This window comes from Gavia stellata, chromosome 7, assembly GCF_030936135.1.
Source record: "Gavia stellata isolate bGavSte3 chromosome 7, bGavSte3.hap2, whole genome shotgun sequence".
NCBI classification, from domain to species: Eukaryota; Metazoa; Chordata; class Aves; order Gaviiformes; family Gaviidae; genus Gavia; species Gavia stellata.
Genome location: NC_082600.1, coordinates 12,143,858 through 12,168,794, shown reverse-complemented (window position 1 = coordinate 12,168,794; position 24,937 = coordinate 12,143,858). Strand labels below are relative to the sequence as shown.

The window sequence follows — 24,937 nt, the reverse complement described above, 5'->3', positions numbered from 1 at the left end:
CATACTATTAAATGACATTTTAAAAGTAAATGGAGTATTTCAAACATTCTAGACAAAAAAGATCTCATTAGAAAACAGCCTTAATGCTATTGTAAAAAAATGTTGGCTAATTCTATTAAGAGGTTTAGTTATAGAAATTTGGTCTTTTTCAAAGTACTATTGAAAAAGTTTAACACAGAACTTGGAAGCACTGTAGAAAACAATAAATGCTTATTCTAAAAATTAGGTTAACAATACACTCCAGCATACTTTGTCGAACATGTTTAATTCCTTGTTGCTCAATGGATTTATTCTTTCTCTAATTACAGCAGATGGATCAGGTACAGTTTTAGAATTAACTTCACTATGGTTGTAACTTGTTTCATGTACAGTAAAGATGACAAACCACCAAATTCATACTCCAAGAAGAGAAAAGGTCTTTAATGATGGCCAGCACCCGAGGACTCTGAAACAAAGACATGATTTAAAGCATTTAAACAGTAGAGCAAATCAATTCAGAAACGTAGTTCAGAACCTAGAACAGACAACTGTATCTACATCTGAGCACAAGACTTGGCAGATTCAACTGCCCTGACAAATCAAAACATACGTAAACTTGGCCAGTACTAAAAATCCTCTTTTGCAATTTTTAAAGCACTACTATAGGCAAACATCCATTCTTCCTCAGTTTTGGTACGGTTCTTTCTAAATTAAAGTTTATTTATGCTATTATTCTTAAGCCTACTGGGCAGTATTTTCACTAATTACATTTAAAAATGTAAATAATGTTTGCATATACAAATTCAACTGGGACCAAATGGGCTATCTATCATGGTGCAGAAAGTAAATTGAGATATAGCAGCTCATGAAAAAGTAAATTCCAATGTGATGTCAGAAGAAACTGTCCATAAGTATCTAAACACTACTTTATAGAGGATATAAAAATACAAATTTAAAATACAAGTTTAAACTTCTTAGTTTCTTGACAGCTAAAATAGGAGCTACTCTTGATACTGTGCTGATTTAAGTAATTCCACAAAATAGTTGTTATTATTTAGAATAATTCCTCCCCCCCAATCGAGGCATACAACTTCCATTCTGCTCTTAAAACCTACGCAAAGAACAATTTAAGACAGAGGTAGCATCTGTGCAGATTCATAGCTGTTTCTAGGTTATAAAACCATCAATACAACCAAAAACTATGGATTTTGAAGTAGTCTTTAAGCATTTTCTAAATCCATTACTTAAACCCCAAACTTACATAAAATATGCTGATTTGTTTTTACTTCACTCATTTAAAAAATACAACAGGGTATTAGATACTTAATACTTACTATCTGCCACTGCTTTTTTGCCTGGAAAAAAAAAGAAAAAAGAAGCTGAACAACAACAGTTTAAAAAATATTTCTTACTTATTTTTTGCAGATAAATTTCAATTAGATTATACTACTTACGATTTGCTAACTTAGCTTGAACAAGATTTAAAGAGTGTACAACGTGTACTTTCTATGGTATATGTCAGTAAACGTATTGATTTTCTTAAAAGTTACTGGTTTTTAATTAACCAAGACTCCATGCATTTAGAAATTGTAGCCATCAGAACTCCTACTGTAATTCAAAAGAAATGTATACAGAACAGTACTATTTTACATAATATATATAGATATATACACAACATATGGATGTAAACTGAAGTGATAAGAATACAGTTTGCTTTAAAATATTTTTTTGTAAGTAAAATAGCTTATTTTACATTCCCATTGTAATTGTTCTCCTAAAATACTGATTCACAGAGATCAGACAAAAATAGAAGGAAGAAATTCTTCATAAGGAAGACAGTCATAAGAGGTTGTGCAATCTCCACCCTTGGAAATAAAAATTTGGATTATGAATAAGGCCATGAGCAACCTGATCTAACTTTGATCTAACTGTTTAAGCAGTAGTTTGGGCTAGGTGAGCTGAAGAGGTCCCTTCCAATCTAACTTATTCTACAACATACTCTTCTATAAACGTATGCAAAATTGTTCCCCAAATTGCAGAAAGGGCTACAGCTATTAGAAGCTATTTTCACTTTAAAATAATGCTTAGCATACAGTTGCTCCATATCGAGGTTTTGGCCCTCAAAGCCCTACACCACCACATCTATTCTAGGTTATAAAACCATCATAGATGGTTCATAGATGAACCATAGATGAAAATAAAAGTAGCATGACATGAACACAAACTTGAAACAGTCTGTCAATTTTGACTTCTCCTTGAAATTAAAGAACTTAAAGCAAAAGTGAAACTAATTTTTTTTTCTCTCTGGCTGTTCAACTACTTATATTTACTTAAGCTTGTAAGTGTAGTGTAACAGTTTTGGACATACTACAAGTTATTTGGACAAAGCTAGAGAAGTGTCGAGGTAACATCACTCAGCTGTTCCCACAGCGAGGGGTTCCTTTGCAACGTTTTGTTGTTCATGACAGCTAGTAAAGGGCTTGACTTGCAATTTTTTCAGCACAGCCTAAACTGAAGAACAGGACCTTTAAGACACCATAATCTGTTGTACCCTTCCGCTTTGAAGGACCTGGCCCACTCAAATTTGTTATTTTTACATTAGATGTTCTGTTTCTTCCTCTGAGAAAGTGATCCAGTATCAGCAAGTAACACACATTTTAATGTTCAGTGATGTACCTCACATTTTGAGGTGCATCAGCCCAAAATAAACTAAGTGCTTTAACTTTCACAGGTTCACAGGGCAAAACGTTTTAAAAACTGTATTTTTTTGCAGATCTTTAGCAAAACCTCAAAAACATAAGGATTCTAAAAAAATTTGTAATTAAAGTTAGTTCTAGATCAGAACAGTCTTACATTCCCCTTCAGGACAAATCTACAGGAGAAGCCCCTGGCTATACATTGCAAGTTAGATGTGTTTTTAAAACCAATTCCTACATTACCTAATCTTCATAACGTAGGCACAGTTACACTGGTATCTGAGTATTTTTGTTAGTGTAAATTTCTATACTGAGTATGTTAAAAGTTCTAAATTTTTATGGCAAAGCCCCGGCCTTAAGTAAGACTGTTAATGCCTTATTTGCTGGATATTTTGACTGATTTCTAACTATTAAGGATATTCTCCTCTATAAGCTTTATCTGTAAAGTAACAGCTAATGAAGACTATAATGTGTAACTTACCACCATATGAAATTTTGTAATAGACATAAGCTGTTAATGCTACGCCAACCCATATTTCTTGATACACGGTAGTGAAGTAGAATTTCATGGCTCTCAATGACTTTGGAAGCATGGTCTGCACCATCTGAAAGTTATAAGAAGTTTTGCAATGGTGAGTTTTGCAATTGTATTCTTACCTGCTGTTTTTTTAATATATATACATATATATATTTATGTATATACACAATGATATACATCAGCAGCAGTTTACAGGTTACAAAAAATCCACAAACATGAAAGTGCTTATTCCAAAGCAAAGCAATGAAAATTCAGACTTCAGGTTACAATTTATGGGCTAAGACAATAAAAAATAGTAAATTACAGCTAATGAAAGGGTTGAAAGATGACTCAATAGAGCATTCACAAAGTAGCAATAACTAGGCTCCTCTCCTTATCAGTGACAGCTTTTTTTAAATGTTTCCAGATTCTCTCAGGAGGAAAGCCTTGTTCCAGACAAGCTAGAGAGGCTCCTTCCTTGCACTACCAAGTTAGTTTCCCTCCCTTCACGACAGCTAAGATTTCTCTCCCAACATGGTAATTTCTACTCAAAATACCAAAATAAATGATGTTAAGCTACTGAATTTATCATGAATTTATCATGAATATTTTACTTTCAAAATAAGCCCCAAGAGCAAGAAGCCTATCGATGTTTTCTTCCTTTCTATGCAGCTTTGTTAGACAAACAGAAAACGAAGATGTTTTTAAATAAAGCTTACCCTAACTCGCATACATTAGTACACATTTGCACCACATTGCACTGAAATACTGTATGTTCTACCGTCTTTACATACAGCTCTTCACCCCAATAAAGTCACGATTTACACTTACTACAACCCATTTAAGTCAGCTATATACACATGTGGACAGTATATGGTAAACCAGAGTCCCAGGAAAGAAAAGCAGATTTAAGCTTCTATGAGGTAATGCTTACTTACTTATTTGCCATTACTAAATGTAAAGCATCCTTTGGCAAGCATCAAAGAGAAAAAGATGCAAGGGTAGCCAATGTCAAAACAACTAGAAAAATCTAGGTGCTTCTTAGAGAATTAAAGCATCTTCATGGTAATTAATGTATAATTATAGACAAACCCATATTTATGTTTACTTGCTTATGGGCAGACACTTCAATCAAATTTACTATTGTGGACAAATTTCCTGAAACAGTGTTGCGCTTTCACCAGTACTGCTAAGAACACTGCACCTCCCCCAAAGTCTCCCGTTTTTGTCATTTCGGACGAATAGTGCCGTAACAGCAGTAATTCTGCTGTAGCAGAACATCAAGACATACTAACAAACAAGGACACCGAACAGAAAGGAAGAAAAGCATTTTCCCACCATTACAAAACACAGAGAATAAGCAATGCTATTTCCAATTAACACCCTGCTAAAACCCAGCAGAGACCTTTCCCCAAGGCCTTGGCGGACGCGGCGTTGTTCAGGCCTTTTTTTCTGAAATCTATCCGCCCGAACGCTGAACTGGCTTTCTCATCGACCTCCCCGCCAGGACCCCACCGCAGCCTGGGGAACCTACGGCCCGCCCGGGGCCTGACCCACACAGCTCCTTCCGCACGGGGACGGGGGGGGGGGGGGAGGTGGGTAACGGCAGAGCTCGAGCGCCTCGCCCGCTCCACCTCCTTTCCCGGGCTGAACCACAACTGCCTCCCCAAGACACCCCTGAGCGATGCCCGCCCAACGACCGGCAGGGCTCGCTCGGGCCGAAACCCACCGTCAGAGCCGGGAGCGCGCGGGCTGCTAGCGAAGGTCACGAAACGGGGACGGGCTCCGCTACCGCCGCGGGGGATGCTGGGAAAGGACGCGCCAACGAGCGAAGACCTCAGACCAAGAGAGGCGCCGCCGCCGCCGCGCAGCGACCCCTACGGCTGCGGAGGACGAGAGCGCCCTCCGCACCCCGGCTTCGACCGGCGAGCCCGAGCCCCGTGGGGCCGCTCCTCACGCCCCGGAGTGCGCGGGGGAAGCAGCCTCGCGCGGCACGAATCCCGTCACGTCCCTGCGCCCCCTCAGCCGCTCCAGGGCCTTGCCCGGCCCTCACAGAGTTCACGTCGCTGAGGAAGTCCACGCTCAGTCCCAGGGCCCGTCTCACCACAGTGTTTTGCCCGTTCTGCACCTCACTCCTACTTCCTCAGAAGGGAGCACAGCAAGTGTCCTATGCGAGGAACAATGCCGGGAAGGGCCTGTCGCGAGTCTTTATGTAGTGTGTCGCCTAGGGAATAGCTTGTCCTGGAGGACCGGGAGGCAGCCGCCGGGTCAGATTCAGGCGGGCTGAGGCGTCTACGTGCCTGTGGGCCACTTCCTCCAGGCGACGGGAAGGACAGGGCGACTGGGATTCCAGAGCAGCTCTCGGCCATTGTTCTGCGAGTGCCTCTCGGGGCTGAGAAGAGAGGGAGCTTTATGCTGGGAAGAGTGCAGGAAGGAGCCGGCGGGATGGGTGGCCGGACTGTCAAACACGCTGCTCGGGCAACGAGGACGGACACAGCCCCCGCGCTGTGGCAGCAGAGAGAGGCGCCTGGCCGTGGGGTCACGTGCCAGGGGCGGGGCCGGGACGAGGGCGGGAAGTGGGGCGGCGCAGGCGCGCGCGCGAGGCGGGAGCCCCGAGCCGCGGTGCGAGGCGCGGGCGGTGGGCCGCGGGTCGCATGCTGCCGCCATCATGCTGCGGAAGCTCACCGGGGAGCAGATCAGCGACTGGTTCACCATCGGCAAAGCCGTGACCGCCGTCGAGTTCTTGGGCGAGGAGGCGCAGGCTGGCGCCCTGCACAGTCCCCTCTGCCGCCGCCCGGCCCCCCTCGCCGCACGAGAGCCGTTAACGGCTGCGGGGTGAGTGCGGGGCGCTGGGCCTCCACTCTTGGCGGCGGGGAGATGTTCCTCGCGCCCATGGTGAAGGGCCATCTGTGAGGGCACCGGTGGCCTCCTTTCTCTCCTGTGTGTGCCTGTGGCCCCCGGTGTGCAGGGCTTTTCCCCAGGGTCTGGACTCCCCCTCTGGCTCCCCTGCTCTGCGTGGGCTCGGGGTGCTGTGGTTTGGATCCAGGTGTGGATTGGTGTGTTTTTGTGGGTTTAATACTGAAGTTATTTTCTGATTTGCTACTTACCTCTATTGTCTTGATCATCACTAGACATGGTATGCATAGGATTTTCTTTCTCTGAAGCGCTTTAGTGCTGTTGTGCAGTTGCAGCAAGTGCTGTTGAAGAACTGTGGAACAGTGCTAGAAAAGACCTGGTTTATTCTGATTCAGGTGTGTAGCTTCGGAATTTTGACAGTGGCAAGAGATAAATAAAATGAGATTCAGGAGTGAACTTATTTGTTCATTAGGGAATAATATTCTCACAGAGTGTGTTTTTATGTGTTTAACTACTAAATCAATGAGCAACACTGCTGATTGGGGCTGATCTTTGTTTTCCTCTCATAGTCCCGTAACAGTATTACTGGCTTTTATCGTTTTCAGTGGCTGATCCTTGAATGTCGAGTAGTTATTTTACAGTACATGCATTTTTTGACCAGTAGTGTTCCATAGATTATTTGTAATTAAGCACTTTTCTTTTGAGCAGATTCATCCTTTATTTATACCAAAGTTTGTAAGTAAATAATAATATGTAGGTGTTACCTAACCTGTAACTTTCTTGGTAAGTTTAATTTGTAATGCTACAAATTTCTGAAAATTTGACTTATGTCTTATCTGTTCTTCTTCCTTCCATTAATGTTCCTCTCCAGCCAGCAATTTTCCGGCAGTTAAGATAGTGATGTCACTTACAGCAGATGTTCTCAGTTATTTCAAACTGAATCTTTGTTTGCTTCCCTATTGGAACTTTTGTTTTCTCTGAGTAGCAGTTAACAGTCTGTTTTCCTGAATTGACTGCTCTAGTTTTCCAGCTGTGTATGTTCATTGCTCTTGTGACCTATCGGAAGCATTTAAGTTACCAGTGTAAAGCTACTTCAAGGTATATTGGGATGTCATTCCTTGGATGTGCTTTATTCTCAGATGGCAGACTTTACAGCTGAGGAGGAGAACTGTGTGTATATTTGCATAGCAGACAGGTACATTCGGTTTTCACTAGTGTTTGGATATTGGGAGGGGAAAAAAAAAAGACTTGCCCCTGGATGCTGCCTAAACTGGAAAGTGTTGTGGCAGTGCATAGTAATTTTAGTGTTTAGATCAGGTTTGGTTAGCGTATCCGTGGTGGCTATAGAGAAGTGTTTTATATGCACTTTCATATACTAAAGTCTTTTCCAAAATTAGCTGGAGGTAGAGTGAGTGTCTTTCTTTTACTGTATGATGTATAGCAGCATGGGTCACTGTGTTTGAGGACCTCTCTTAAAGCGTGTACACTGGCTTCTGAGAAAGAATGAACTTTTTGCCAAACGTCTTAACAGCAGCTATTCTGACAGTTCAGCAGAGACTGTTCAGGCTGTCAGTTTCTGTCTTTGCTTCAAGTAAAGGACAAAACTGGCATTTCAAAATATCTATCCCCTCTCATCCTTTAATGTAAAAGTGCTGCCATTAGCAAGCTCTGAATCTCTGACTGAGAGCTACTGGGTTTTATGCAAGTAGTTAAAATTTTGCAGAAGTGACCAACCAGAATTTTATAGCTTTAAGGTTATTTACCGTGAATGTAATTCCTAAACCCAGTATGTATGAGATGTCTGGGACTTCTCAGTCTTTATTTAGGTACCAGTAACATTTCTGTAGTACTTGGGAAGGGTTTGACAAGAGGTTCTTGAACCCAACTGAGCACTAAGCCACTGAAATACACTAAGTAACATAGAAGAAATTAGCAAGATTTATCAAGCCTTGTGTGCCTAGGCAGAGGCAGATCTTTATCTTTGGTTAGACAGATACCTCTTTCCACTCAAAAGCCTTAGCAGAAAACCTAGTTGTAGGGTTTGACAGTTGTGTTAACAGAGAGAAGTTATTTTTAAAGTTAGGGTTTTTTTTATTTCTGCATCTGAGAGAGAGAGAGAGGGGATATGCATCCTAAATAGCCATTTATATAAGTGTGGACAGAATTTGCTCATCTTAGACATGTATAAAATCTTTGAGCCTGGTTGATAGGTGTATATGTGTGCTGCTGTAGCAAAATGAAGAGAACCTCTATAAGAAGGTGTGTTTGCTTAGCTATGTTTTTTTTCCATATATGGTTCTGTTTCACAGTTCTGGGAATGTGCTTGCATTTAGAGAGTTTTTGCAAAACTTGAAGAATCTTGAGAAGGAAATGCTTAGATTTTATTCACTGGCTTCTCTTAAGAAAGTTTGAAGAGCTGAAAACAAAATAACTTCTCTCTTGTTGAGGCTGCTTGCATGATAATAGTCTATTTTAATATTTCCTTCAAAATTCTTGGTTTGTTTCTTGGGAAAATCAAAACCAAAATCACTTCAAATTTTTCAAATGCTTATTTTTATTTTATTTCAAGCTGGATATATGATTATTGATGGAGACTGTCTTCCCACTTCTTCTGTCTAAATTTATGTGTAAGACTGTGTAGGATTAATACCAAATTGGTAACAGTAATAACAGTTGTGTTACTGCACACAAGTGTGTGTAATAATGTTTTACAAAAATGTTACTGAGACTGTCTAATGGAATCTAAAAGCCTCATATCTCCCTTAAAAAGAGGTGTAGAATGTGTTCTCTTCCTTTACCAGTGATGTCTTATTTTTCAAGGCTTGTAAGTATATCTTGTTATCTGAACTACCTCTAGAATAGCAGTATTAGTAATTGAGCTTGTTAGGGAAAGATAATAGTTCTCAGAACTTGTGTTTGGAATTTTGATCCTCAAATAGCTCATTGATTAACTTTTTTTATTCTTCTGATTATGTTTAACTGAATGAAAAGAAATTTAGACCCTTAAATCCTTCCTTGTTATGAAAACAACTTAAAAGCTTAAGTGTGGAAAAGGTGGTTATCCTCTCTTTGATTTCTTGCATTTCACAGGTGTAGCTTTCACCAAGTTAGCCCTTTTTTATAGCCAGCTTGTTTGGCTAAAAGCATTGCACGCTGTTTGTTCTGCCTGACACCTGTGCAGGTGGAAGACATTGCTGCCCTTTGAAATTATTATCGCTTTCCTTTCTGCCACCAGCGTGGTTTGTGTCAGCTGCCTGCCTGTGTCAGAAATATCAGCTGGGTTAGTGTAAGGAACAATATAGTTTCACATAATCTCATGCAAATCATGTAGGCCATAAATAAAAAGTGCTTAAAGAAACAGTTGAGTTCTCAGATGGTAATCTTCAGCAGGGAAATGATAACTGGCCTATAGCCATGTTACTGCTATCTGATGTAGTTGAAATCGTAAGTGTAAGGTAAATTCCAGAAAATAGCTTGTCTTAGCTGGCAGACTGAGGTAAAGATTCTTTTTGCAGCATGTTGTGGTAAACGTAGCAGATTTTTTAAAAATATGTTTAGTTTTTTAGTTTGTCATCTGGTGCTTACACCTTTGTTTTTTCTGTGCTTTTCTCTGCTTTTTAACTGGAGAGAGAGTACATAATAGTTTCATCAGATGAAAGTGCTCGTATTCCATAAAGTTGCCTCTCATTTCTGTTTTTGAAAAAATGGACAAAGTGAGGTCTTAGCGGATGGCATTTTCTCAGCCTTTGGATAATTTTTTTTCCTGTACCCTCTCCAGTTCCCAGTTTGGTTTCTCCTTCTCCTTTCCCCCCAAGTGTGGGCACTAGAACTAGATGCAGTAGCCTGGTATGAGTTTCATCAATAAAACATGCATATAAAAGTAGGTAAGCCTTTTTATGTGTTTCCTTAGCATTGCATTGGGATTTAAGATTGAATTGGCTATGATGCCTAGATAATTTTTTTAACTGTTATTCAGCGACTGCCTTCTAGCATATGTTGTAGTTGATGGTCCTTGTTTCTAGACTTAAAAGACTGCATTTGCTTATATTTAAGTGAAATTCAAGTGAAATTTATGAAGAATGGGTAAGTTGTATCTGTGGTCATCTTGTGGGGTGGTTGGTGGTTTTTTTCCCACCTGGTTTTGATGTTCATAAAGGTAAGTGGACCTTGTATTTTTACTGGCCTACCATTTTCCATAAACTAAAATTTGGAAGCTAAATTTTTAGGGCTTTTTTCACCTGTTTTCCAATAGAAAGCTGTGAAGGTGCTGTTTTAAGAAACTAATTTATGTGAATTACCATTGCAGGAATCTTGCACATTTGACCAAATAAAAATTATTTTCTGAAACCAGCACTGTGGATGTTAATTCTCAATGTAATATTAATTCTGCTAATTCCTTTTATATGCTTAGTACCTGTTACCTTCTTTCCTATGGAAAAGATACTTGAAGTTTAACTCTTTGGGGAGCTTCATCAGTGAGGAAAAACCTTCCTTTCAAACCATCGTGCCCTCATGCAGGGATCTATGTCTGGAATGTTTAGAACTGTATGAAAAGAATCTGATGCTCTTTATTCTGCAGCAGCAGGGCAGAGTAAGTTGAGATCAACACTTTTGTTATTTATCCACAAACTGACAGCTGCACAAGAGGAGGGCAAAGAGTTTATACCAGCTCTGATTGCAGATATAATGAGTTTGCACATGCTTCTGGAGTTTTGTGTATTTAGTTTATGGAACGTGGAGGGACCGGTTACTTTTGGTATTGAGCTGCAATTTATTATTATTCTAAACCTGTAGGAACTGATTTACTGTAGTCCTCTAGTGCTTTGTCAGTTAGGTGTATGCAAGAGTTCTGGTTGTTTCACCTTCTGTGTATATTATGTTCCACTCTTGCATGAAATGTTCTCTAGATTATAAGCTTTCCAGAGGTTTTTTAAAATAGTATTTTTATCTTTAATGAAAATACTGTGCCATTTGTTTCAGTGAATTTATGTTGCACTATTAGTAAATTCTTTCTTGGGTGGGGGATACATCTGTGGAGCATAAGGAACTATCTTCAGTTTTATGGTACCAACTTGAGGAAATCTGAATGTTGTCTTCAGTATATTTGAAGAAAATATCAGAGGAAGCAGTTTTCCTCCGTGTTTGCAAAATAGTGCATTTTGTGAATTGAGCCATGTGAGTCTTGCCTGTTTTTTATGATGCGGCAGACAGATTAAAAGGCAATCGGGAGATGAAGAGGTTACATAAAAGACATGTAATAATTTGTTACATACAGTGATGGGAGCCCAATTGGAAATGTAGCAAACTGAGTTCTGGCATATGTTTTCATTGATTTTCTGCTCTAATTGTCTGCTGTGAACGTAACTATTACGTATCTAATCAGTCTTGTAAAACTTCATTATGAATCCACAGTGATAGATAATGGCAACTGAAAACCATGAAATTTTGTTTTACTTAAATTTAAAAAGATTACCTCTTGCTTTGGAAATGATCTGTTGACTCTTTTGCTATTCTGGAAAAGTACTGTCTGATTTGATCAAAACGTTTTAAGTTTAATGCAGAGTCTGGGTTTCAGGATAGCTTCCGATATGTCAAATAAAGAAGTACAACTATTTGAAATAAAATAAATCATTAACTTCTAAAGAATAGAGAGCTAGTTGTTAAATGCTGTTAAATATCCAATGTTTTCATTTAGTTGTCTACCTTCACAGTATTTCAGTGCTTGCAGAGTAGTTTGGAAAAAATGTAGAAACAGTACATGCAGCGTGTGATAACTTCTGACATTGTTTTCATTTTAGAACTTATTTTTAAAATTAAGAAATAACCGTCCAGCTCCAAAGAGTATTTATCAGTTTATTTGGTATAACTAATAATATAGTAAAGCATTTATCTTACACAGTATAAAGTTCCCATAGAGCCTAAAAGCTATGTGACAAATACAGAACTTTTTGCCTAACACTGTGGATTGATGCCAAAATATGGAAAGCAGACTTTTCTTCTTTTAAATACATGTAGCTGTATATGGCTAAAAAATAAAATGCTTGAGGTTTTTCAGAAACATCTACATTTTTGGTTAAAAGGTGCCTTCAAACACAACATGTTTTAAAGAACTATAAAGTTAAAGAGTTCATATTTAAAGTCTGTATACTGCATGCTAGCTATAATCAAGGATTTTAATTTCTGAACTTGTCAAAAAGGGGAGCATGTCATATTTCTTATTCCTATGTTTGTGGATGGCAGTCACAAGAAAGGAATGCAAATGCCTACATAGCTTTTTGAAAGAAACACAAACCAACTTAACTTGATGGGTAGTAATAGGGTAGATTCCAGATTCTATGAGAGAAGGTGGGAAACATGCTTTGTGTGGTTTTGTCGACATAACTTGAAACCGTGGGGATTTCATCTTTGTCCGATTTGTTAGAACTGTCTCCACGCAGGCTGAAATGTTCAGAGCAGTTTGTATTCCATGCATCTACCAGTTGGTCTTGTTGGTTTTCTCTCTCAGTGGTAGTAAGAAAATCTTTTAAAACTTGCTTAAATATGTAGACTATTTGCCAAGGTAAAACATCGTTTTCTGCCAAAACTTCACGAAATCTAGAAACAAACAAAAATTGCAATCTAATCATCAGTGTTGAAAACTCTTCTGTTTCCTCTCTGGTCTTTTGAGGGGAGGGGAAGGAGGAGGAAATGACTGCATTCTGGTGTCATTTATTCCTTGCTGCCACATTTCCCCACACACCTCCCCAAAAAGATTGTAAGAGGAAAAGAGCTCTAACAATGCACTGGATGTGGTCCAGTTACTATGAGGACTGAAAGCTATTGTTACTGGGTGTGCTTTTCGTTGTTTTTTTTTGTGGGTTGTTCGTTTTGGTTTGGTTTTTTTTTTGGGGGGTGGGGGGTGGGGGGGTGGGTTGGTTGTTGTTTGGTGGGTTTTTTGGGCCCATCTGGGTAGCTTGATTTAAACTGACTTTGCCCTTAGGTATATTCTGGGCTTTAAAAGGCATATAGGCTTGTTCATTTCTACACGTCCCTAGAAAATGTATTTAAATACAGGCGTAAGAGAATTTTTCTTTGTAAAATGTGGGGGGGGTTGTTTGTTTGTTTTTAAAAAACAGGAATTTTTTTTTTGACACTGGTTTGCTAGTTTTAGACGCTTTCAGGTATTTTGGACACTGAGGCTAGGTTTCTGCATAACAGTGCTTTGCATTAGTGCTTTAATTTGATTTTTGGTTATTGGGTTACTATTTAATAAATATTGTGGATAAAAGAGGAAAAACTGAAAGTATTGAGAGGTCACATGTTTAAGCATGTGAGATTTCCTTTGTTTTGGATTAGACCAGGAAAATCCTGATTAAAAACTTCAAGTACAACGTATTAAAATAAATTTCTAAAACGTCTGTAAAAATGTGTTCCAGTTCCTGGTCATTGTTGCTTTGGAAGAAAGATCAGAGCCAAATATAAGCTTGGATTAGGCAGAAGAAATGTCTTACTTATGATAGAGTACTCAAAGTTAGAGAAATAAGAAACAAGTACCTGCTGAGAACAGTTCCCGTTTGGCAAGGCTGGATTTGTGAACACAGAACTTCGAGCTGTCGTTGCTCAGTAGCTGGAATTGTTGCTTGAGGGTTTTGGTAGTTCTTCAGCCAGTTGTAATCCATACCAGTCTTTTGGACTTTTTGTTCATTTTCAATCTCTTGCACTAATCTTTCACGCTCTTTCAGGTGCCATTTCAATTCCCTCAGTAGGGTTTTTGTAACTACTTCTGATCCAGGATATCTTGTGGGTTTGTAGGAATCATTTTTTGACCATTTCATCCAGCCAAAAAGTGGCATTTTTAAGCTGTGAGGGGAGAGAAAAAAAACCCAGATTTTGTTTATTTCTGTGTGGCCAATAGTATTTATACCTGTAGACTTTCTTCTTAGCAGCTGAATGTTTAAAGGAAACTTTATTAATGATTCTAAAATATTTTACAGTGCAATACAAGTAGTAATAACAATAATCACCAAGCCATAATTAAATCTCACAAGCCTTGCATTCTATAATATTTTCCGTCTGTTTTCTGAATTAACATAACTATGTGAAGTTTACAGCATTAAAAAGTGCGTATCTGTCATCTTAGAAATATTTCTTTTTTTATCCTTGTAGTATATATGGTTTAAGAAAAAAAACCTAAACACAAACCAAAACAAAAACCCTCACAAAAAACCCCAAACCAAGCAAACAAGCACCTCGCCCCAAAACAAAACAGCAACCAAAAAAAACCCCAACAAAACACAAAACATCAAACCTCCAAAATTGAAAGTAACCTGTACATTTAAAAAGCGATTAAATAAAGTTAAGTGCTGGAACTCTGAGTGATCTGTTTTTAAAACTTCTGTATATATTTTTATTTTAAATAAATTCTTGTTTATATAACCTGGAAACAGGAATCTGGTGGAATAGGCTTTTAAATTGCAGTTTATTACAAATCATGCAGACACAAGCATACTAATTGGAATAAAATAATGTTAATTACCTTTGCAGTAGTCTATGAACAGTGTTGTTTCAGGTGAGTTTGCTTGAAGGTCTCTTATTCTAGCATATCCCGTTTCCAGGCTGTTACTACTGCTGGAAGAAAACAAGGTGGGTTTTTCCCCTCCCGCCTTTTTTTTTTTTTTTTTTTCATTTACTCAAACTGTGCTTAGAAAAATGACTTTCTGTACTGAATATGACAGTTTAAGTTTTTCTGCTTTTAAGGTTCTTTTTCATCCTCTGTAGCAGAGAGAAGAAGTAATCCATTTAACCTAACATGGTCTTTCAAATATTTTCTACAAAGTCCATTAAGATCTCCTACCTTTGAATTGAGATCTGCCAATGGCAGCAATTTAAAAAAAGATGGTAACAATTTCAAATGCTTGTTGCTAAATCCATCCAAAGGTATTGTTGGTAGTGAGATGAATAACGATAGTCTGAAGCAACTACAGACGTGCTTCTAGCTAAAGTTAAGGCTGTCGTATGATGTGATGCTTGGCTGTGCATAGCTGTAGGTCACAGTTTAGAGCTGTATTTTCATGCCTGTAGAGTGCTAAAAATAACTATGTTGCTTTTATCATCAAACTAAACTTTCAGGCCATTGAGATGCTGGAAGACATTTCTCCCATTAGAGGGGGATCAGGCTGTTCTACTGTCATTTTTAAACAGCTAAGAATAGTCTTTTTCTAGTAAAGATCATCTAAAGCCTCTGTTAAGTGAGTGTTGACAGAACAGAGCTATTTGACAATTGCTCAGGATTTTGCTACTATATTAAATACTTCCAGTTGAATTTCATCAATCTCATGGTACTACACCTTTTCATTACTGTGCATAGCTGTTAGCATTTTTAATTAACATTTCAAATGTGTTTAAAGAAGGCAGTCTGTAACACCTATGGTGTGCCATGAAAGACACATTAATCTAATTAAAGGAACAGAATGCTAAAGAGATGCAAATTGAGGTCAGACTGATCTAAAAAGCCCAGAATTGTAAGTCTTACCATGGACTTTGCTTCTCTCTCAACTGTCTGCCAGTTGCATGCTCCCTCTTTTCTTGATGAGTATTTTGAGCATATCCATTTTTAAGATTAATTTTCCACATTTTCATTGTGCACACTAAAGGTCGCTGAAGCAGCCATTTTCCGTTCCAGTTATCTGGTCTCTTCTTATTAATCTAAACAGTAGGCATGGTATACGAAATGCCTTCTCTTCTGCTCTTTCTTCTAATGATTGTCTTTGCTACTGTAAGTATTTTTCATTCCTACTTTTTTGCCTCCCCTGGTGTGTTGAACCGTTGGGAGAACAAGGGTTCTGTAAATTTGTTCTAGATGTCATACAACATAAAGGATGACGTGTGTGGCTGTTATTAAAGCTGATATTACTTATACATTGGAAAAATTCAAATGTCACTATTAATCCTCTTCAACTGGAAGGTTTTCACATTGCATTGTATGTGTTACTATGAAAAAGGAAGGGAGCTAGGTTTATGGTGACAGAACTGTCCTGACAGATTTTCAGATGAAATTAAAATGCTCTTTGCCACCTCCTTTACAGCACAGTTAACATGTCACCACTTTTTTTCCACTTTATCAAATCGGAAGGTAAACTGCTGTACAGTATGAAACCATTGTAGCCTCTTTGCAAATTAAGGAGGTGCATACTGGAAGGTGTGCAAATTAATTAAATGTGAAACCTACAACAGTTTTTTTTGGTTGTTTTGTTTTTTGGGTTTTTTTTACCTAATCTTTGGTTGCATCATCAAATTTTGTGAGACAGGGTACTGAGAATGGTATTTATCTTTCCATTGGTAGGAGGACATTAAAGCTGAAAATTTGTATGGCTTCTACTTTTGTATGCATTGCAGATCTGTATTCAGGAAGAGATGACTGCACATGTGAGGCTGGCATTGGGAACTGGAAGTTCAAAGCAGAGCAGTATTTTATATAGTTGCTAGCCAGTGGTTAATCCTGGAAAGTTTGTGGAGAGTTATAGTTCCATCCAACTCTCCCTAAATGTACTCATGGTTCTGCAGCGCTGTGTTGGGATGGAAGTTTCGGCTTGATTTTGATAGTGGGTCAGTTCCCTGAAGCCATTACTGAGTTTGTCTTTATTAGTAACTACAGTTATTGTTATGATTTAACCTGGGGGGGCTGGGGGGGGGGAGGGGGGGAGAAGGCTATGTTTTGAATCCTCTCATTAATTTTTAGGCAGTTCCTAAAATTACAATAATAGAATTACAAATGGTGTGAAGTCTTTACTACTTACATTTAGGTTTCTTGCCCCCCCCCCCTTTTTTTTTTAACATGTTCTTTGACTCTCTCTTTATTGGGGAAAAACGTTTTGTTCTCCATAGCATTCATCTAGCAATGTTGCACTTCAGTCTGTAAATTTAGATAACACAGAGATGCTGTGTTTTAAGTGATTTATGGTCTTAAGCTTCTGAATCTCTCTTGTCTTTGGCACTTCATCTCATTACTCACTTCTGCAAATTTTCTAAAAGTTTCAGTCCTAGCACTTTTGCTTTCTTACTGTAGCATACCAAACCAATATTTTTATAGTTTTAATCTCCCTTTTCTCAATTTTTCATTGCTGGTACTAGTGACTAAAACACATTATAATACTTGAGTGAGGCATAACATTAGATATATAATGATGAGTAATTTTTTCTGTTTTAATAAGCCATAATTTACTCTACCAGTGCAGCAGAGCAGTTGTTTGTTAATTGATTTTTTCCTGTAAATTAACCCTAATTATCTGTGTGCATAATATGAAATGTAAATTGAAGATTCTTTGAACTTTTTTAAACTTTCCTTCAACCTCCTTATTTTACTTTGTTTTCTTTATTTTTGAGGCAAGAAATGTAATGAATTCCTAAAGCATCTGTTGTTTCTATAACATAATAATTTTCTTTGAACTGCAGTGAATGATATCTCTGCTTATGTTGGTAAATCAGAAAGGGTGTCTTTTCACATAAGTGTTTCTTACGCTTTCTCTTAAGGTAACCATTCCTTTTTCTGTAGCATACTTCAGATTTGTTTTCTGATGCTGTTCTCAAATTGAACTGAGGGAGCAGCAAGAGTTGCTGGAGCCAAAGTGCAGATTTCCTTGCATAAATCAATTCAGACAGTTTGAGTGGTCTTTCCTTTTTTGCTGTGGCAGGTCCAGGTTCATCAGCAAAGAGCCTTATTCCAAACCAGTAGCCTTTCAAGAGCACATGCTAAATGAAAATTGATTGGGTAAACAAGGAAATAAGGGTGGCAGCCAGTGGATAAAATGGGATCTCTTTCCCTGCATGTAAGACACATAGGTTATTTCTTTCTATTTTAAAATGGCTAGATACAGAACAGACTTTTTTAAAACCTTGGTGATGGCTTATTTTTATCCTGGGGACTTCTTGGTACCAAAAAAATGTATTCCAAAGTGTCAGTGTCTTCCTCTTTCTCCTATACTCATTCTCCACCCAACCCCAAGTAAATGGGAGGTTCACATCAAACAGTTCTTACTTCTTGAACTAGTTGTCAATTCTACCAGTTTACAGAGGTGTTTCTTGCTTCAGCAGTTGGCTAGGAGACTGTGTAACCTGCTTTGTTGGAGATGTTAGAGGAGGAGTCTTGAGAGAGTACCAAATACTACTTCTAGCAATTCCATTCCATCGCACTGTGTGAATGGTTTCCACTGCAGATGACTCTAGCTATGTAAGTTAAATACTTGTGTACTTCTCAGAAGCCCTTTTCCAAAATAACAGTAGAAATGGAGGCCTGTGGAGAAGGTCTGATTGCATGGCCATGCAGCTAGATGTATTGACTTGTGTATCTTGTTCCTTCAGACTACATGAAGAATGAATGCTTCACCTTAAGAGTGGTTGAATAGAGCTAGGGAATCTAAAATAGAGGTTTGCATGGCAGAGCTCGTGTGTAAGGAGATTGTTGAACTTTTGCATCAGTATGGGTGAGTGAAGACAACCACGAATGAAATGATGGAACAATCTAAATGTATCTTTGCAATAGTGACTCTGCTTTGTTGTGGTGAGGATTTCTTATGGGTTATGGTGGATATATTTGGTTTCCCCCTGGCTTTTAGCTGTGATGGTTTCATGACATTTAGCTTACAAATACAAAGTGAGGAATCATCGAGGTTACTTAACTTACATTCCCATAGTTACGTGAGTACACAAAGTAACCATAATTTACATGAAATTACTTTAGAATAGATTAATAGGGAAAGGTGTGGGGGTTTTCCCGAATGGCTTCAGTAAACATGGACATAGTCTCTAATTTAGGTGATCTTCATAATGACTCTATGGATCACCAGTCAGAGCAACAAGCATGCCCTGGTGCATGTGGCAGAACAGTTCCTACAGGGGCCATGTGCTCTGTTTATTCTATTATTTTCTTTCACCCTTAGAATAAATTAAATATGAGACACTATTCCATTTACTGCTTGATTCATTCTGGTTAGTAGCAGGCATATTTAGGGAGTCTGTTACTAGCTCTTACTTGACTGAGGGGAAAGGAGTGTCAATCTGGTATGGTATTAGTACATGCCATCTTTAAAGAATTCCTCCTAAGATAGTGCTGCATGCATGGTGGCAGTTACATTCTGGGTGTGTTTCGTACTGAAGAGATACATCTAAACCCGACACTTGGTGTGAGAACGCTGTGTTTCGAAGTGTTTTTCACAGAATCATTAAGGTTGGAAAAGACCTGTAAGATCATCAAGTCCAACCATCAACTAACACCACCATGCCCACTAAACCATGTTCCACAGTGCCACGTCCACACGTTCCTTGAACACCTCCAGTGATGGTGACTCCACCACCTCCCTGGGCAGCCAGTTCCAGTGCTTCACCACTCTCTCAGTGCAGAAAGTTTTCCTAATACCCAGCCTAAACCTCCCCTGGCACAACTTGAGGCCATTTCCTCTTGTCCTATCACTTGTCACTTGGGAGAAGAGGCCAACACCCACTTAACTGCAGACCCCTTTCAGGTAATTGTAGAGAGCGATAAGGTCTCCCCTCAGCCTCCTCTTCTCCAGACTGAACAACCCCAGTTCCCTCAGCTGCTCCTCATAAGATTTGTGCTCCAGACCCCTCACCAGCTTCGTCGCCCTTCTCTGGACACGCTCCAGCACCTCAATGTCTTTCTTGTGGTGAAGGACCCAAAACTGAACACAGTATTCGAGGTGCAGCCTCACCAGTGCCAAGTACAGGGGGACAATCGCTTCCCTGCTCCTGCTGGCCACACTGTTTCTGATACAGGCCAGGATGCCATTGGCCTTCTTGGCCACCTGGGCACACTGCTGGTTCATCTTCAGCCGGCTGTCAACCAGCACCCCCAGGTCCTTTTCCATCAGGCAGCTTTTTTTGTTCAGCCATGTGTGTGGCTTGGTGTGAAGGCGTAGAAGTCCAGTTCATGGCTCTAATCTTTAACCTGAAAAATTACTGGTACTCAAAATGTCTCATCTGTTCTAGGAATTCCTCTTTCCCCTCTTTCTGTTTGACATCACAATTATGAGGGGGAACTTGACGATTAAGATATTCGGGAATCAAATAACTGGTGTGAGGCTGCAAAGATTTAGTGTTTACTTAAGTAGGAGTATTGCTTGCTTTTAAAGTTCTTCAGGGTTAAAACCTCTGAATCTGTCCTTGTGAATACTCTTACAGCTTTGTATGTTACCAAATAGGAGCCCTGGGGTCTATGTTGAAGGCATAATACAACTACAGAGTAAGAATATTTACATACACTTGCGATGTAAGTACAACAGACATGGATTTAAATAGCTGAAACTTACCACAGGGAAACAGAATGAGTCAATGTGGGATGCATGTTCTGAGGGTGCTGAATATACCTGGATTTTAGCTTTGTTGATACAATGGCAAAGTATAACTTTACTTGAAGAATAAGTGAGGTGGTTTTGTGGATATTTGCAGGAAACTTCCTCTAGTATAAGCAGTAGCATTAAAGGAAAGTGGATTCTTAATTGAAAATCATCATAACTAACCTTAACACCAGCTACTTTAGAAGATGGGACTGTTTACAGCAAGGTAATATTTCTTAGCTAAAAAGAGGTGACAGAAGATGTTTAGTTTATCCTGTCTGATACTTCCTGAAATCTCTTGAAAGCTTTTTTAAAAAACTAAGTAAAATAATCGCTTCAGCACCGGAAACTTACTTAACCACACATCATGCCAAGTTTTATGTTCTGATTATCACCTTTCAGTGCTACTATAATAAATAATTTGCTGTAGTTGAGAAGGCATATACTTAAAACAGACTTATCATTCCTGTAAAATCTGAAATTCTCACAAAGAATAAAAGTTTTCTAGGGATCAGCTGTTTTTCCAATGTAGTGTTTTCTTGTGAACAAGTATTTTTCAGTAACTGTATTCTGGGAGAAAAAAGCTGCAAATCCAAGTCAGCTCTCAGCAAGAAAACTTTAGTCTCAACATATGTGTCTTAACATCACAGGTGCAAATGAACTTCCTAAACTGACAACCAGGTCCTATAATAAAAAAGCAGTTTAGTTAAACTTGGAGCTACTACTACGCCTATCTATAAGAACTACAAATTCAATACTTATTTGAGCTGATCGAGTGTGCTGTTGGACAACACGCTTTTTTTTTTTGACAGAAGGCCAGTTTGAGAAGTTGTTAGGAGTTACCTCTCCTGCCTTGTTGTGCCATGGGGCTGTGCTTTTGAACTGCCTCACTGAAGTGATTCTAGGTAAAAATAAAACCAGCCTTTCAAAAACGCTTCCATTTAACCAAATATTGCATTGATGTGAGCAACAAAGAGACAATTGCTGTGAACAGGTGGAGGAGAAGCTTCTTACTCTTTACTTGGGAAGATTTTATGGCATCTGTACCATCTGAGATGCTGCTGACTCTTGCAATTGAAAGAGGTAAGAAGTGTATGTTTCTTTATGAATAAGACTAATAATGACACACTGAGAAATTATCGTAATTCTTATTTGAGCAAATGTGTTGATAGCAGGTCACAACAATTGCTAGCTAGCTAACGTTTCAACACATTGGCATAGTGGTATATGTTCCATATTTCTTTGTTAGCATCTGTGGGTAATACAGTCACAAATTATGGTTTGCTGCTGTGGATTTTGTGTGAAGGGCTGATACTTTATTGTTGTGGGTAAAGCCCAGTAGGCAGCTAAGCACCACATAGCTCCTCGCTTAATCCCTGCTCACCCCCAGTGGGATGGGAGAAGAATGGGAGAGTAAAAGCAAAAAATCTTGGGGTCGAGATAAAAACTGTTTAAGTGAAGAAGTGGAAGAAAGAAAGAAAACAAAACATGTGATGCAAAGGCAGTCACGTACCGCCTCCCATGGTAGACCAATGCCCAGCCAGTTCCCAAGCAATAGATGGCAAATGTAATTGAAACCCACCTCTTTTCCCTTTTTATTGCTGAGCATGATGTTATATGGCATGGAGCATCGTTTTGGTGAGTTTGGGTTATCTGCCTGGTTGTGTCCCCTCCCAACCTCCTCCACATGCCCCAGTCTATTCGCTGGGGGGGCAGTGTGAGAAACAGAGAAGGCCTTGATGCTGTGCAAACATGCTCAGCAATAGCTACAACATTCGTGTGTTAGGAGTATTGTTTTAGTCACAAATCTAAAACACAGCATCATAGAGCTACTATGAAGAAAATAAACTCTATCCCAGCCAGGCCCAGAACAGTTACATGGAAAGGTTACCAATGCTACCAGTCATCTGAGAAAAGCGAGATTTCATTTTTGTAGCTATCCATTTATAAACACAGCCCCACTCTTCGGATTTAATGATCAACTTTGCAGTGTATTTTTCTTTTGATTTGACAGAACAACTCACGGTAGCTGTTTCAGGCTGCAGACAGATGGTGAGTCTACCTCCTCTGATCACTCCAGACAGTGACTACTGCTTTCGCTTTTTAACAACTATGAACAAAACTTGCCATGAGCCTACATGAGAGGCCTCTTGGTAAGACTCCTTGTTGGGTCGTTTGCTGTGACAGCTAACAACAGTAATAATTCTCTTTTAATAGTGTTAACTGACAGAAAGTTGTGTAAGCTATCATTGTACTTCTGTTGCTGTGATGAATAAAATCAGGACATGTTTGAAGCTGATTTCTTCCAGTTGGACTGTCTGTAGCACTGTAGTGTTAATGTCTCTGGTGCTGCTGACACTTCACTAATAGGCAGGGGAGTTACAGGCGTCAGTTTGAAATTGAGGGGATCTTGCATTTGATACTGGTCTTCATGGACATTTTTTAATTTAGCACAGTCTCTTACTTGCATTTTATTTTATTTGGAGATTTATTTAAGCTGGATTTTACCAAGTTGATAAGCAAATTCTTTTGTTTTAATTTTTTTGTTATGGGGCTTTTTTTTTTTTTTTTTGCTATTTGGCCAAGTTCCTTGCCTTTGTGGTTAGAGGAGGGATGAATTATGAATGTTGAAGTTTTAAAGAGTGTAGATGTTTTGTGAATTTTGCTAAAGGATCAGAAACAATGCTTTATAGAGGAACTGTGCTTTTGTTTTAAGTTAATAAATATGAACACCCATCAGACTTCTAATTCATAACTAATTATAACAACATTAATTTACAAAATTAAGTGTTTCGTGTGTGGTAGAGAGCTAATTGCTGTGTGGCTTGTCACTATCCACCACAAGTAATAGCTGTCTTCTTCAAAACATCCCTATTTGAGCTATGGCTGCAGAAAGAGGAGCTCGTCAACAGCTCATCTCCAAGAAGAGTCCAGTTCTTTGAAGCCCAGCAGTTCATCCCAGTCTCCCCCACTGGCATAAAATCCCAGAGTAGTAGACAGTAAATTTGAGGATTTGGGCTGTTTCAGCCTGGCATTTGTGGTTGTTATTTTTCCTGGATTTTAGTTGTGGGTAAGGTGGAAGATGAAAGGTCTTACAGAGCTATTAGTTTGACATAGAAGAAATATTTCTGAGATCTTGAGTTTACATAGTCTCTCCAAATCCGAACATTTGCATTTGAGTTTTTCAGGATTTTGCAAAGTAGTTTTAGTGCACTTTTTCTCTCTCTCCCTCTCCCCAGCTAGTTAAGGTTTTAAAACAGGAGCTCTGAATAACTGCTGTGAGGAAGAGCAGTGCAAGCCATTAAGATGCCTATATATGAAGGCTTTATCACTATATCTAGCTAATTACCTTTTTAGAACAGCTCTCTTGAGTGGAAAAAAGGTTGCACCTCATTGATTCATAGATTCTTTAATTAATTTGTAAACCACTTTGTAAAATGTGTATTTTAGTATTTAATAGACTTCACTTATTCTGAATTCTATTAATAATCATCTATTTTTGTAAGTGAAACATGGTTTTTGAATGACAGTAGATTATTTCTTTACAGTTAGTGTATTTCTGCAGGTAAGACCAGTCTTCTAAAAGTATGGAACGTCAACTGCCAGTTAAAAGGAAAGTAATTTTTAGTATGTCATTCAGTAAATCCAGTGGAAGGTTATTTACTGTCATGGCAAATGTTCAGTTATGTAAAGTGTCACACTATTTTAGTATTAGAAAAGAGGCTTTGAAACACTCTACTGTATATATCATACTAAAATTGTACAGCAAAATATTGCTCTGTATGCTGTAAGGCTAAGTGTTTTTTCAAGTGATTCCCCACCCCCAACCGAGGATCTCTAAGTAGGTGGACAGCTTGTGTGTGTGATAGAAGCCATGACTTAGGGCAGTCCTTCTCTTGTGATCTGTGAAATGAGTGACACTAGTTTTGTGTTCAACCCCCAGTCACATGTGAACAGGGATTTTTGTGTCAAATGAGGCAGAACATAAATAAGCAAAAAGTACATCTATAAGAATTTTTAAAAACATAGCCCTAAACCCTTTGATTTTTCAGTTGTTTGTCTCCAAGATGGAAATGTTCCTGAAGGTGCATGGCCTTGAACAGGAGCTTCTACCCCAAAATTAAATAGCTAATAGAAAATTATCTGAAATTGGATAAGCAAGCATCTTAATCTTCGGAATTTCATTACATACTTGAATGTTTTCTTTATACAATCAGGTTTGCTGCATAAGCAGTGTTATTCTTTCAGGGAGTAAGACTGTATGTATCTGTTCATTTAATAAGGCTTTTTTTAAACATTGCTTTTAGAGACATTAACTGTGTTCAGCGTATGCAGTGGCATTGTAGTATATGTTGCTGAAAAGAGCCAGATAAATTACCTGTCACAGTTATGGTTGAGATTGGGCAATTGATTCTATTTTTGATAACAAAGTTTATGCAAAAATGCTGTGGTTAATATTTGAAATGCTCAAATACAAAAATTTACCGAGTGTACTCTTGTTATGATGGCCTTGGTGACTTATTAGAGGTCATTCTATAGCTTGAAGAAAAGGAAGACCTTTC

The 24,937-nt window shown here is 38.7% G+C and overlaps 3 protein-coding genes across 3 annotated transcripts in view; 1 reads left to right on the top strand and 2 right to left on the bottom strand.

The window, feature by feature from the left end:
* Window positions 1-246: 246 nt before the first annotated feature.
* Window positions 247-5,005, bottom strand: ATP5MJ (ATP synthase membrane subunit j). The gene is made up of 4 exons (XM_059819742.1): window positions 4,922-5,005; window positions 3,157-3,280; window positions 1,314-1,334; window positions 247-445 (listed from the first exon to the last, which is right to left on the bottom strand). Exons 2-4 carry the CDS (start codon window positions 3,278-3,280, stop codon window positions 420-422), a joined length of 171 nt encoding a protein of 56 aa, XP_059675725.1. The 5' UTR covers window positions 4,922-5,005; the 3' UTR covers window positions 247-419.
* Window positions 5,006-5,860: 855 nt separating this feature from the next.
* Window positions 5,861-24,937, top strand: part of TDRD9 (tudor domain containing 9) — a 90,103-nt gene continuing 71,026 nt past the window's right edge. The window contains 1 exon segment of the mRNA XM_059819446.1: window positions 5,861-6,027. Within this exon segment, the coding sequence (XP_059675429.1) occupies window positions 5,861-6,027 (167 nt within the window).
* On the bottom strand, window positions 12,345-13,880 carry RD3L (RD3 like). Its single transcript, XM_009808115.2, has 2 exons — window positions 13,582-13,880; window positions 12,345-12,642 (listed from the first exon to the last, which is right to left on the bottom strand). Exons 1-2 carry the CDS (start codon window positions 13,878-13,880, stop codon window positions 12,345-12,347), a joined length of 597 nt encoding a protein of 198 aa, XP_009806417.1.

Excerpts from the sequence above, each read along its gene's own strand:
- ATP5MJ (XM_059819742.1), bottom strand. The coding sequence starts at position 3,280 with ATGGTGCAGACCATGCTTCCAAAGTCATTGAGAGCCATGAAATTCTAC. Across the intron at positions 1,335-3,156 it reads TTACAAAATTTCATATGGTG|GCAAAAAAGCAGTGGCAGAT; the intron begins GTAAGTTACACA and ends TTTTTTTTCCAG. Across the intron at positions 446-1,313 it reads CAAAAAAGCAGTGGCAGATA|AGTCCTCGGGTGCTGGCCAT; the intron begins GTAAGTATTAAG and ends TCTTTGTTTCAG.
- RD3L (XM_009808115.2), bottom strand. The coding sequence starts at position 13,880 with ATGCCACTTTTTGGCTGGATGAAATGGTCAAAAAATGATTCCTACAAA. Across the intron at positions 12,643-13,581 it reads ACGGGAACTGTTCTCAGCAG|ATTTCGTGAAGTTTTGGCAG; the intron begins GTACTTGTTTCT and ends GTTTGTTTCTAG.